The sequence below is a fragment of the Triplophysa rosa genome, linkage group LG17 (assembly GCF_024868665.1).
Source record: "Triplophysa rosa linkage group LG17, Trosa_1v2, whole genome shotgun sequence".
Lineage (NCBI taxonomy): Eukaryota > Metazoa > Chordata > Actinopteri > Cypriniformes > Nemacheilidae > Triplophysa > Triplophysa rosa.
In genome coordinates, this window is record NC_079906.1 from 13,075,832 (window position 1) to 13,090,944 (window position 15,113).

The 15,113-nt window shown below is 36.9% G+C and overlaps 1 protein-coding gene across 2 annotated transcripts; it reads right to left on the reverse strand.

Annotated features, from left to right (window-relative positions):
* Window positions 1-647: 647 nt before the first annotated feature.
* si:ch211-156j16.1 (uncharacterized protein LOC564557 homolog) lies at window positions 648-9,558 on the reverse strand. Of its 2 annotated transcripts, XM_057356333.1 has the most exons (5): window positions 9,297-9,558; window positions 3,761-4,126; window positions 3,508-3,613; window positions 3,326-3,374; window positions 648-1,886 (listed from the first exon to the last, which is right to left on the reverse strand). In XM_057356333.1, exons 1-5 carry the CDS (start codon window positions 9,361-9,363, stop codon window positions 1,830-1,832), a joined length of 645 nt encoding a protein of 214 aa, XP_057212316.1. In that variant the 5' UTR covers window positions 9,364-9,558; the 3' UTR covers window positions 648-1,829. The 2 variants fall into 2 exon arrangements, with proteins under 2 accessions (XP_057212316.1, XP_057212317.1); XM_057356334.1 differs by lacking the exon at window positions 3,326-3,374 and having other exon boundaries at window positions 9,297-9,555.
* Window positions 9,559-15,113: the final 5,555 nt, after the last annotated feature.

Consider the following 15,113-nt stretch of genomic DNA (forward strand, 5'->3'; position numbering starts at 1 on the left):
CCTAAAACCACATTCAAACACATACCCATATGCACTCCCACACAAACACACACACTTACGTATGAGTGAACACTATGGTCCGGTTTCATAGACAAGGCTTAGCCTAAATCAGGACTATGCCTTAGTTAATTTAGGCTATTTAAGTCCCTTTTATAAAAATGCCTTAGAAACAACATTGCCGATGCGCATCTTGAGACAAAACTTTATTTTAAGATATGTCACTCAGGGCAAGATATTTTCAGTTAAGACAGCTCAAAATTCCTTTTAGTCTGGGACTAGCCTTAAACCTTGTCTGTGAAACCGGGAGTAAATGTCTTGCATCATTACTTACCTGCTTAGGGCTTCCAAGTTAGAGGCTGTGAGAGATTGGGCCCTTATCATTTAAGAATACATATTTACAAAAAAGCTTGATTCTCCTTATCTCTTGATTATATCTCCAATTTGTCTTTCACTATCTTTATATGCTAATGGATTAAGAAAGAGAATGTCTGGGTGTGTGTTTGTGTGGAAGAAAAAGAATGAGGGGGTGTGTGAAAACCTGGAATGTCGAGCAAAAAGGGCTGAAAAGGAAAGAGAGATAAACACAGACAATGTTATCTGTAATCCACTGTGGCACAACAACACAACATGGAAATGCAAAATACATTTAAACTTTTTTATTCAAACAGAATGAACAATATCAACAACAAAAAATACCCCACACACAGACAAACAGTATGTTGTAAAAGGACACTGAAGTGAAAACGCGACATGACAGATTATAAAGAGGGATCTGGCAAAAACTATCGTAGCAAACAGTTGCAGTGTCTGAAGCCCTTTCTAATTGCTTTAATTAATCAGTGCACTTATTCCTGATCTCTTAAAGAAAAGCTTATGATATAGCCATGCTCTAGAATATCAGTAACGAACACATTAAACATCAACGTAAACAGCGAAATCCAAACAATGACACAAAGAAATGCGAACAATTATATGATGCGTGACGTTTGAAGCTTTTTGATGCAGAAGTCTGTACAGTATTAAAATAATGTAGAGTAAACACATGTAATGTGTCCGTGAGCAAGTGATGTAACGTTTGGAGTGACATTTATGAACAACACAGTCAAGTCACTCTGTATTAATACACTTCAAATAACAAATCTAAACCTTATGAGAGCTCTCCATTATACCCTAAACAAATATTTCAAAAATATGTTGGCCTATGCATGTATTAGAGTTTTAGGCATCAGTGTTGAGGATGCTAAACTAGAAAATGACACATAAAATGACTGTGCCTGGAGAGACCAGGAATACAACATGTCCTTAGTATCTGCTTATGACAAACTGTACATAATACGTCATACTCCTAGGACACCTTTGCAAAAAATATAGAAAATAATTCAAATCATGTTCTGGATCATGTCTTCATTTGTGTGTTTATCTGTTTCATACTCAAATATTTTGATAAAGGTAAAGAGATGTGCAGTTTCTTTGTGTGATATATACACTCATTGGTATTAAAAAAACATAAGCTTTTGCTTGTATGCGCAACTGTTTGTTGTTTGTTTATTACGCCCTTCACCAATTCACAGTAAGACCACATACATTCTCTTGTTAACATTAATATGCATTTTCAAAATTACATCATCTGAATTCCTGTGGCCTCCCAGTGTTGGGGTAAAAATAGGCTATACAATGTAAATTAGGGGAGTTTTAGGCGAGATAAATGGGGTTAAAGGAGGAGGCTGTGGAAAGATTCTTTTACTTCTGAGTAAAAAAAGAGGATGTGAGCTCTCTCATGCTGCCCTTATAGTCCTCGATGATTAGAGTGCAGCTATTGCTTTTAAACATCACAACCAGAATCTCTTCTTCTTCTCTTGCTGTTGTGCCGACTTTCTTTTTAGGGACTGTAGAAAAAATGAGAAAAATATTACCAACACACACAAGTTTGTTATTACCCATGTAACAGACAACAAGAGAACAGATAAGTATCAATAATATGTGTTATTAAATTAAAACAACATTTTATTCCATTTTACGATATGCATAAGGGAATAGTGTACAATTTCTACACCACAAACAGGCCAAACAGATTAGTAAAATGATCGATTTTCAAATGATTGAGAAATTATTAATTTCAAACAGTTTTGAGCATACCCCAGTTTTCCACTGTCCATCACACAGATATCCCCACCCTTAAAGTGATAGTTCACCCAAAAATTGTGTTATCATTTACTCACCCTCTTGTCATTTCAAACCTTTATGACTTTCTTCCGCAGACCACAAAAGAAGATATTTTGAACAAAGTTTGTTACCGAACAGCACTGGACCCCATTAACTTCTATTGTATGGACACAAAACCATTGCAAGTGAATGGGGTCCAGTTAACAACCTTTTTCAAAGTATTTTCTTTGGTGTTCTGTGGAAGAAAGAAAGGCATAAGCCTACTGGTTTGAAATGACAAGAGGGTGAGTAAATGATGACAGAATATTCATTTTTGGGTGACCTATCACTTTAACTCAATGTTGGATGCTCAGTCAAACTAATCAAATTAATGCTTTATTTGGGGCTCGATACTTACACATTTTGGGGGGATCAAATAGCTTAACCCTCTGGTGGCTCCTTGTACACACTCATACTTGGAGTGTACGATGTAGCTATATTTTTGATCAATACTACTTTTACTTATTTCAGATGGGAATTGTATGATTTTAAACAATATATATGCAATAATTATGGTATATTTTTCAATTGAATTGAATAATATAATATTGTATTGTTATAAAATAATATACCATTCCAATAAAGTAAAAATAAAAAAATGTAATGTAGCCTAAAAGTAAATGAAGACTACCAGAGGGTTAAAATAGCCTTTGCATATTAAGCTGGAATAATACAATCTTGTAAATTTAAAAAATGACACACATTAGCTTTAAATAGTTTGTCTACCAATTTAAATGTCATTTGAATTAAATGGGTTATTTATTTATTTATGTATTTATTGTTTGCTTGTTGGGAGGCACTTTATTAGTAACAGAGGCATAGCATGACCAGCACTATGTTGTCACTCCATTCTTAATCAAAAAGGGTACCAGAGAATGAGATATTTCATGCACAATTGTAGTGACAGCATGCAGAGCAAAGCATTACATTGGACAGAATGTCATTATCAATTATCACATAATTTCCATCATTTTCTCTTAAAATATATATCCAACAGTACGATAGTATTTTAACTTAGAGGGACAACATAGCTTTATCATGCTGTAATGCATTCTTTTTTTGTGGTTAAAAATAAGCGATTGGATTACTTTCATTAACAAAGATTATGAATTAAACAATTTACAGAAATCAAGATGCCCTGTTGTTTTTGAGGCTTTCGTTTCTTTGCCGTCCTACAACATAGAAAATCATGTACTGTTAACATGCAAAATTCATTTCACCTGCATGTCATACAGAGAGTACAGCCCTAATGCACCACAAACTTGTGTCATGCTTACTATAAAAAAAAACTTTCCAACTACTTACGAGTACTGGCCCATTCTCCTAACCACCAAGATGATTACAGCAATGACAACAATCACTGCGATCAATGCACCGATTACAATCCCCACCAACTGTCCGGTGCCCATAGCTAGAGAGAAGAGATATCATATCATCAATCTCTCATCCACATAAACACACTCTCAATGACTCAAACTATATTACTGTTATGTACGTTTTTTATCCATTTTTACCACTATCATTTTTTCTGTGTCTATAAAGATATAATGAATCTAACCTTCCTCATCTATCAACACCCCATTCTCTGGCGTTCCTGCCTCTGTTTTAGTTTGATTCGATTCCTCCGATATTGCTCCCTCTTCATCAGTGGTAGTAGTGTTGAATAGCCCTTCAGTTTCAGGTTCTGCTGGTGTTGTTGTATCTGTTTGGATTTCTGTATTTGTTGGTGCCTCTGATTGTACTTGTGCTTCCGTGGAAACCACTGGTGCATCAGTCGTTGTGACAGGCACCTCTTTAGCCTCAGGGAGAGGTGCTGCTGTTGAAAGTGGAGCTGGTTCCTCTCCTTTTTCTTCGACAGAAGGCTGGTTTGATTCATTTAATGCTGGCGTATCCAGATCAGAGACTGTTGGCACCACTATAGTACCTGGCACAAATATATAACAAATACAAAAATGACAATTCTGTTCATCTGTAAATTAATCCCACTCAAGTTGTTTTAAACCAGTATGACGTACTTTCTTCCATGCAAAACGAGATGAATTTTTTAAATAAATTTAACATTTTTTCATGTAATGGAAGTGAATGGTGACCGGGTCCGCATACTTTTGGATAATTCGTTTATTCGTTTTAGACCTCAAAACGTAAAAACGAATAAACAGTTCATTTATCACATAAAATGAATATACAATGAAACCAAAACTATAAAAATAAATGAGTTATATTGATATAAACATAATTTGGAAAGAGAAGGAAGTTGATTTGTTTTAACCTAAAAAAGTAAGACTTTTGAAGTTTGATTTCTGAAGCAAGCGCTTGGAGAAAGCGGAAAATGAAAGAGTACAGATTTGGATGAGAGCTCTAAAATTCCAGAAACACTGTCTGCTCTGTTTTGCTCTGGTTTCAGTTGGGTAAGCCAGTACGTTCTCATGGCCTGTCATTAATAGGGAGAACATTCCGGCCTCTCGATCAGCCCAATAAACACGCACTTAGACATCTACGTATGGAGTCATCCAACCACCCACCTGAATTTCCCACCCTAACTACTCAGCACCCCACTAATGTGGTCACTTCCTTTCTTCGTCATTCCCTCTATTAGACTAATTGTCTCACTTCCTGGGTGGAGTCTGCATTGCTCAATATAGGAAATGAAGCACTGGACAAAATTCTCCCTCTTAAAATGGGCAAAACGGGCTTGTTTCCTCAGGCACTGGTCTTGGACCTTTCTGCATCACTCACGAGTCACAAAGACCTCAGCAACCGTTAAAGGCATAGCAAAGCTGATCTCAGACCTGTGCTATGTGTCAGCGTATAAGCCAGATGGACTCCATACGACAGTCTTTCTCTTGGCCATCCGAGAGGAACCGCCCTTTACCATAACATCACCTCAGCTACTGAACTACAGTTTAATATCAAACTGAGCCCAAGTAAACCAGATTAAACTCAGCACATCATACACACACCATCCTGCTAAGGGTGAATGTTAAATTACAGTTGGTTATAAAACATTTTTATTTATACAATTTAGCAATGTAGATTTTATCTCAGGCTGACTCACTATGAGTCATGCATTTACAGAAAAGTAGGATTTAATTATAGATTTTCATCCAGTTGGGTATTTTAATTTTAAACTCTAACCAAGGTAACTGGACTTCCCGAATAAAGCACAATATCCAAACACGCTCAAACCTCTTAGGTTTGGATTATATTATTTACTTGTAACACATACTGATGTAAAACCTAAATGCACCAGAAGTCACTTTGGACAAATGGACAAGTATAGGTTGAATTGCAAGACAAGAGCATCCTTTCTGTCGCACATAATTCTGACATTTCTCTCAGGAAAATTGAGCAAAAAGACTGTCAAGAAACTTAGGGTGGGGCGGGGTCAGAGATCAGAATGTCCTGTGTGTGAGAGAAAGTGTGTGTTTATATTAATGTTCTTGTTGACTGCTGCTAACAATCAACTCATTATGTTTGAGACCCCAACAATTAGTTCTAAGTATGGCTCTCTTCCCCTCCAACCACACACACACACACACAGAGAGAGAGAGAGAGAGAGAGAGAGAGAGAGAGAGAGAGAGAGAGAGAGAGAGAGAGAGAGAGTGATGTGATGTGATGTGATGGGAGGAGCACAGTAAGGAGAAACGTTTTCTCACACTTTAAGTGTGTGTGCATGGGCAGCTCTGTAACTGTATGGTATAGCGTGTGGTGGCGATGCTTTCTGTTTGCATGGGCAACCTACTAGCAGGTGTGCCACAGAACATAAAAATAACAAATGACATCAATTGTAAATCTCCAATATCTTTGGGTAATATCTTAGCAACATATCTGCTCAGATCAGCAAAGACATTAAAATCTGGAGAGATTTCAATGTAAACATTTCTTATTGAATTATTTCAAGACCAAATTATCTATAGGCTAGGCTGCCCATGTTCATAATAAAATTCTGGAATTTACCATATGTCAGGTAACATCTCACATGAGCTTGTTTATTTTTCATACAGAATAGTAAGATAAACCTCTAAACCAACGTTGATACTTAAAGGGACAGTTCACCCAAAAATTAAAATTCTGTCTTTATTTACTCACCCTCAAGTTGTTCCAAATCTGTATAAATGTCCTTGTTATGATGATCACAAAGAAAGATATTTGGAAGAATGCTTGTAACCAAACCGTTCTTGGCTACCATAGTAGGTAAAATTGCTTTATTAATATCTTTGTTCTGTTGAACACAAAAGAAGATATTTTGAAGAATGTAGGAAAGCAAACAGTTCTGGGGCACTTTTGACTACCATTGTCATTTTTCCTGCTAGTCAATGGGGTCCAAGAACTGTTTGGTTACAAGCATTCTAGATATCTTTCTCTGTGTTCATCAGAACAAAGAAATGTATACAGATTTGGAACAACTCAGGCTATGAGTAAATGTTCAGAATTTGTGACATTTATTCAGAAATGCATGTGACAGAATTTTCATTTTTGATTGAACTGTTCTGTTAAAAGACCCATAAGATCTAAGTCTCCTGAACAACAGAGCAGCCTTTGAGCAATAACATTATCCTCTGGGTATCCATGAAAATCCACACATCAGATGATCAAATTTATATCTATGACCAAGCCTGCAGCTTTTCTCTGAGAAAAATGGAAACCATATAAGGGAAAAGGGGGAAATGCAAATGGAAAGACAAATATAGAAGAGAAGAGAAAATACATTTCTCTTCAGTATTAGAATCCTTTTAAAAAGGACCCAAACACCTTTTCCAGGGCTACACGAACTGAGACCCACATCACTCTGATTCATCATTATCGCAATCTACTACTTCAGCAATGCTTGTGTGTGTGTGTGTGTGTTGTGAGGGAGTGTAATGCTGGAATGTTTTAGTAATGGGGAAAAAAGAGAGAAGATTAGAACATCTCATAAAGTCAGATTCACTCCCTCGCACGCACACATACATGTTACATGGCATGTCATGAGTGGGCAGCGTAGGACAGAGCAAGTGGAAAATCACTCTTATCACTAGAACAGCACCCACAAGCTCTTGCACTCACAATCACAGGGACAACATGTCACAGACTAACACACACAACCTAATCTGAGTACAATGCACAAGGTTCCAGACTGGGAGGAGACTGTATCTCCAGAGACCAGAGCTCCACAGTTCCCAACAAATCGAAATGCCGTCTGATCAAGCTCAAGAAAACTTGTGGAGTTAAAGTAATAGTTCACCTTCAAAATGAAAATTCTGTCATCATTTACTCAACCTGTTGTCATATTAAACCTGTGTGATTTTCTTCCGCAAAACACAAAAGAAGATATTTTGAAAAATGTTGGAAACCAAAACCGTCAGTCCCCATTGACTTCTTTTGTATGGACACAAAACCAATGCAAGTCAATGGGGACCAACGGTTTTTAGTTTCCAACATTTTTCAAAATATCTTCTTTTGTGTTCTGCAGAAGAAAGAAAGTCATACAGGCTTGAAATGACAAGATGGCATAAAAGTAATGACAGAATATTTATTTGGAAGGCGAACTGTCCCTTTAAGGAGTGGACGCAAATGAAGGAAGTTAATTCATATTCAACACTTTCAGTACAAAGTGAATTTACTTTGAGGTATTTGGAGATGATTCAGATCAGCTCTGTGAATTGGCAGAGTCTGTGGTTTGAAGGCCTTGCGGGTGGCTCAGGGTTCATGTAGCTAAATTAACACCCAGTACATCCAATACCTCAATGTCTCACATGTCAGTTTACCAATATCCTTTTCATGACACATTTCACAACACATAACAAACTGAATCATGCAGACATAGCAATTTGATGTACAATGCAGGTAATAATAATTCTAAATGTGTTTAAATGAAAAGTTTATATAAGACACCAAACAGATGGAGGCTCGCTTTTAGAACAGGGAGTGGCACTTAGGGGCTGGGAAAGTGGGAAGAGAGGGAGACAAATACCAGCAGGAAAAAGAATGAGAGACAGAAGTGGAGAGAGGAAGTCTGGAGAGGAAGAGTGTGCGCCCATGCCGCTCCTCTGTTTGCCGGAGGGCCCAGCTTTTCCAAAGTTTCAAACTTGCTGAATGGTTCAATGTAACGGTTTAGAGGGCAGTAACCGACACTGGGCAACGAGTCAGAGACGCTGCAGTTTAAAAATAACACTCATACCCTACAGCCCACCTCTAAAGGGCTTGATACCCCGCCAAAGATGGTTACAAGTATACGGGGGTGAGCGAGAAAAACAGCACAAAATAAGTGTGTGCGGGCCGGGGCGTCTCTCCTCAGTCTGCTCTGCTCTCTGATGTAACCAGCCTGTGTACTGAATGCTCATGTTGGTGCCGTTAAATATAGAGTTCGCTCTATTAATACACGTGGTTTAACCCTGCCCAGAATGAATGAGGGAGTTGCTTTTATGTTTCTTTTGTCTGTTATTAGTGCTGTTCATCCTTAATATTTTTTTCTTTAGTTTACATGTTAAAAAAATCTTTATTGCTTTTCTTCTGCAAATGCTTTTTAAATGTACAGTTTCAGTCATGGCAATAAACTACACCAAAATTGAAACTCAAAATTGAGAGACATAAATCTGTGCTCGCTTACCGGAATAAGCTCACCATTACATCATTTTCTCAATCCAGCATTCAAATCACTCGAGAGAATCACTGTATCAGCACATGCTTACATGTCTGGATAACTTTCATCGTAGTCTGAAAATATTGAAACCTCACAAATATCTTCTCTCTGACATAAGAATGACCAACATAACACTGATTTATGGAAAAAAAACATGGCTATACAGATGACAATGTTGTATTTTTTCAAATTACACAGAACTTTAAAATAAATTATTTCCTTTGTATATACCCAGGTTCAAAGCCATAACCACACACCATCAGGACAACAAATCCACCTCCCACATTTGTCCAGAAACTTGTATAAAAGTGTTATGTTGTTCAGAAACTACAAAGAGTGAAGTAAAAGAGTTTGTAGCTCATTTAGTGAGGATATACGGAGTATAAAATTATACTGCATTAAATAAATAAAAAATATAATCACAAAGTGTAATACCAAAGTGTGATACAGCACACTTTCTATGTTGACTTACTTGCACGGGTGAAGGTACAGAATGGCCCCGTCAGGGCGACCAGCAGCAGCAGTATGATCCTTGTCATGGTAACCGCTCTGTTCCTCCAACTGAAACTTTTTACTAGCTAAGAGGCTCCCAGAAATTCACAGCAGGCTCTGGATGAAATGCTGGCTCACACAAACAGAAGTGTGGTTTGAAGTTGGTTTGAATGGAAAGGGACGGTGAGGTCTGGAGCAGCTGTCTGGACAGAGGCACTGAGAGCCAGAGTGTAAATGTGTGTGTTAAGTATGTGTGTCTTGAGAGGGTGAGGGGGTTGGGCATTGGCGTACGGTGGTCCTGCCCCTTGTGCCTTAAAGTCTCTGTCTGTCCTGCTCACTCTCTCTTAAATTCTGAGAGTATGCCTACTTATTATGACTCATTATTATTTATTAGTATAACTCTATTAGTATTACACACTTTTGCATGTGTAGAGTAAGTGGTGACATAAAGTAAAGACTAGTAAAATAATATTAAAATAATATACAATTATAATGATCTGTCATGGCTGGCTATAAAACAAAATGTTTTACAATTCTAGTTCAGGTTAATTCAGAGGTGGCATACAACGTTAAAGGGATAGTTCACCCTAACATGAAAATTCTGTTATCATTTACTCACCCTCAGATTCCAAACCTGTATCATTTTCTTTGTTCTGCTAAACACAAAGGAAGATATTTGGAAGAATGTCAGTATCCAAACAGATCTCATCCCCCATTGACTCCCATAGTATTTGTTTTCGCTACTATGGCAATAAATGGGGGAAGAGATCTGTTTGGTTACTGGCTACTTACAAATATCTTCCTTTGTGTTTATCAGAAGAAAGACTTTTATACAGGTTTGGAACAACCTGAGGGTGAGTAAATGATGACTAAGAGTCCTTTAAGACTAAGAGTTCAACCTATTGAATGAATTGTAGGTGGTGTGTCCCTCCTATCGCAACATTGTTTCAGTTCATGTCAGATTAAATTTGGCATCTAACCCAGAAAATGTTTGTTGATAATTTGAATATATACTTAAAAGTATAATTAAGTATTCTAAGTATATACTTGGCTTGTAATTGTACTTCAAAGTGAACTTTCATAAATAAAAGAACTATAAACTTTCAGTATGTCCATAAGTTCACTTGTAGTTCCAGTATTAATTGAAAAACGCAGTTGTAAACTATTTGTGTAGTTAACTACTGTTACACTTAAAGTGGACTTAAAAGTATACTTTTAATTACTAAAAAGTGGACCGATTTAGTCACATTATACTACTAATACAGTGATACTGTATAAATATAACTTAAGTAGGTCTATACTTGATCAAATTAACTAATATATACTATATTAATATATTTCTATTGTGTAAAGAATGACTGAATTAACCAATAAAGCCAAGAGTTTATAATGCTGAGGAATAAAATGTTCTCCTCAGCTTAAGTTTGAATCAGGGGCAGTATACCTCACAGTCCACAGAGGAAACTTTTTGTTTGTCACATCCTGTCTACTGAATGCCCATTTGGCCAGTTTTTAAAAGTAAAGGCACAAACGTATCCTTCACTGCCTTTGTTATCCCACAATCTTGTGCATGCAATTCGGAGGTTGGGGTAAAAATAAAAATGACCTCTTCAAATGGCTGAAAGAGTGTTTTTTAAAATGTCAGTTTAATTAAGATTATTAGTCAGGACATGGAAGTATGTAGCATTTCCTTACGAAGTACCTTCACAAACACAAAACGTTGCCTCTGTGAATGTGAACTAGTTGATTGACTGGACTGTGAGTCAACCGCTTTAGGTTTCAGACGCAGCCAGGGACGTTTGATTTTATTGTGAATGCTCCAATTTTATGCTGACATCTAGTGGCAATGTAGTGTAATTGCAGAGACACAATGTTTCTTCTGTCTGTAAGCGGCTATAACAAGTCCACACACAAAAAAAACTTACTGCATATAGACGTGTAAATATAGGTCTGTTAACATTCAGGTTAATATGATGATAGATATGATTTCAAAATTAACAGCTAAATACATTTTCAAGACATAACACATAGGTCTAACTAGACATTTTTAAAACCATTTAAGTATCCTTATCAGTTGAGGACCGTATCTCTCTTCTGTGGAATTTCTTTTTTTAGAAAGCCTGCAACAAAAACAAACAACAACAATTAAACCAAGAAAACTGACACACACACACGTTTCCAAGGACAGCAATTTTGCCATGCTTTTCCTCTATAAACATTTGTGCGTATGTGTGTGTGTGCGTGCGTGCGTGCGTGCGTGCGTGCGTGCGTGCGTGCGTGTGTGTGTGTGTGTGTGTGTGTGTATCCCTAGATGTGTGTTCCCTAAACCTGAATGCACTCAACACTGGGGACTTGTGTCAGAACAAATTTTTTTTTAAATCTAAAAATGCAGAAAGTTTTCTATGATCTTTAGCTTTATGGGTAGGCCTATGGGATAAAATATACAGTTTGCACAGTGTGTGCATGCGGCACAGCATGAAAGAAAGTACACAGAAATGTTAACTTCTGGCCAACACAAATAAACTCATTCATACATTCATACAGACACATGCCCATAAACACATGGCAGATGCTCCACCAACTTTCTATGTTTCTATGCATCTGATGTCAGATAGAACATCAAAGACAGACAACAGACAAATGAGTGAGTAACTGTTTTATTGCGTCCATCTGTTAAGATCAAATACTTTGTATTATAGAAGAAGTTAATAAAAACTAAAATTGTTTTTTACATGTTGTTTACAATAAAACATAATTTTGCTATCTTGTCTGTATAGTCCCTGTACTGTTAAGAATGTAATTCAGTGTCAAATATTTTATTCTTATGCTATTGAAATTCAGTACACGTTTATTATATCGTTATATCAATATCCCTATATTGAGCTTTTTTAATAGGAGAAATGTTTGTAATATGGCTAAAGTGTTATGGGTGAATGTGTGTTTGATGCACAGTTAAAGATTCAGATTGTCAAATTCTGAGAGTTTAACCTTAAACATTACTCTGAAAGGAAATAAAACAGTAAAAAAGAGAGGAAACAAGCTGATACCAGATTTTTCTAGTTTATGCAAAAGAAAAACTGTAGTATGTTAATTTTCCAGTGTTTAAATCTTTTCTGTGCACGTCTTTGATTGTTGTGATTATAAATGATGAAGTACTGTAGATTATTCTACACACACTTTGTCTTTCAGAGGCTGCAGTTTAAGTAGATGTTGGGTGTCAGCACAGTCTTTTGCCTCACTGCATTCAATCCACTCATTGACCCCCAGGGTTTTTAGCCCTCAGCTCTGTAGGAACAGTTCAGCAGAACCTCTTGGATACATTTTCACTGCAGTGGTGACAGGCACTTCTGTCCAGATCTGCTTGTGTGGCCTGTAAACAACTGAGGGGAAAGGTTAAACATGTATTTCAAGGTCTCTCACATCACTGCAGAGCATTTGGATTCAGAACAACGGGACATTTTTGATTTAGCTGATAAACATTTCTGACCTTAGGTGTCAGTTCTCATTATATCTCACAGATGCTCACACACACACATTCCAGCATAGGGAGGAATTATATCGAAGGCTATAAAAAGCATACCTGACAGCATCGTTAGGTGAGGTGACAAAACGTTTATTAACAATGCTGTGCTGTGCTGTGTGTGTGTGTGTGTGTGTGTGCGTGCGTGCGTGCGTGTGTGTGTGTGCGTGCGTGCGTGCGTGTGTGTGTGTGTGTGCGTGCGTGCGTGTGTGCGTGTGCGTGTGCGTGTGCGTGTGTGATGTATTGCTGTGTCTCACCCTGCATTTAACTGTGGGAGTTTTTTTTAAATAAACAAAGCTGGTATAATAAATTCAGGTTTCTAATATCTGCACTGTTTCATTCACAAAATAAATTAATTTTGATTCGGAAAGAGTAAGAACTGTCTTTTCTATTCTATTCTATTCTATTCTATTCTATTCTATTCTATTCTATTCTATTCAAATCGTTAACAGATGTTGTATGACATGTGACCATTAGATGGCACTATACAGTCTCAATTTAACCTTCAGACCTAAACCATAAACAGTTATGCGCAAATTCAAGAACATCAATGCATATTTCCATATTTATTGTAAAGAATGGTAAAATGCATTGTTTTTAACAATAACTACACAATTAACAACTGGCTTTCCAGTTTATAATCACACACACAGGCACTAGGTAATTAAATTCAAGGTTAATGGAGTAAAGTTGATTGTGTGTAGGCCTAATTGATTTTACAATCAACACGAAAAGCATTTCCACAATAGTCCAAATTCACTTTCCCTCAATCGCTATTAGCACTGTCACACTGAGCTAACAGTGTGTGTGTGTGTGTGTGTGTGTGTGTGTGTGTGTGTGTGTGTGCGTGTGCGTGTGCGTGTGCGTGTGTGTGTGTGTGTGCGCGCGCAAGATTCTATATATTGTAATTAGTTTTAAAAAGTAAGCAGAAAGCATGGATAACTCTCTTGAGATCTTTTTTAAAAATAAGAAAGACTTAACTTTGCCAAAAGTGAAAAAAGCTTGACTTAACCATGTTTTAACACATACAGTAATTTCACCTGACATTGTCAGAAATTTGGCTCTAACAAGTAGGCTATAGCTTAAGCTGCACACACACCTTCATTTTGGTTTAATTGAAAAAGAGAGATGAGTTTCAGAATTAGAATTGACACCAGAGGATTATTATCAGTCCAACCTGTCATGCATGTCTATTTCACTTTAGGTGCAGTCACAAATCTGCTATGAGAAATACTAAACAACTTTTGGTCTGAATAATCTGTTATTTACCCATCACTGATGTTGCAAGCATTCAATACGTTCACGTCTTCCTTTCCATTACCATTTTTAAGATTAATTAACATACATCTATTAAGCACTTCACAAGACGAGTGGTCTAATTTCACTCAAGTATCAATCATCAGCTTTTTGAAATGATGTAGTGAGCTGTAGTGGTCTGCAACCCTCAGAAACAACAGAAAATATCTTTTCAGAATAAAGCAGCTTTGTTTAAATTGGTTTTGAAAGAGAAATATTTCCTTTTACCTTCTCTAACATGTGTTTATGCGTGTATGGGGCTGTGTTTAGACGGTAACATTTATTTCTCTGTTATTTGCATGCTGGAAAATATTTGTTACTGTCTTTGTGTAGATATTGCTTCTTGTCTTCGAGGTGTTCATTATGAACAGCCCCACACAGAATCTGCATCTGCACATTTCTGCAAAATTGAAACAAGCTCTACACATGTCTCAGCCCTTGCGTGTTTGTTTATTAAATATTTTGGACTTGGCTAATAATTTGTGCGAAGATTGTGATACTCTCGGTTCATTTTAACACATTGTACCATGTTTGAATCCATTCTAATCCATTGTTATTGAAAATCAGCTGTGGGACTGTGCAAAAGCCTCTGCAGATACCCTACTGTCAGGTCGTAATTGTTCCTGACTTCACATTCACAATCTTCTTCTGATGGAACCTTGCTCTGCCGATGCTGCCGCACTGCTCATTAAAGTTAAACTCCATTTAAAACTCATTAAATTAAGCCGAAATGAAATTGTAATTACTGTAACTTGAATTCAGTCTAATTGGAAAACAGTGATCACCCAGGGACTCTAAACTTTACGAGTCTCATTCATTCTATTAAGGCTTCTCTTTATCAGCTATAACCAATGTTAGTGCTTTATTGTTTTAACTACTTTATGCATTTGTATGATTGTGCTCTTTTATTTTCCTGAAGACGATCCATCTTTGTGCCGTCTGAATTTTGGAGTTTTGGGTTCCTCGCCACCGTTTGCATAC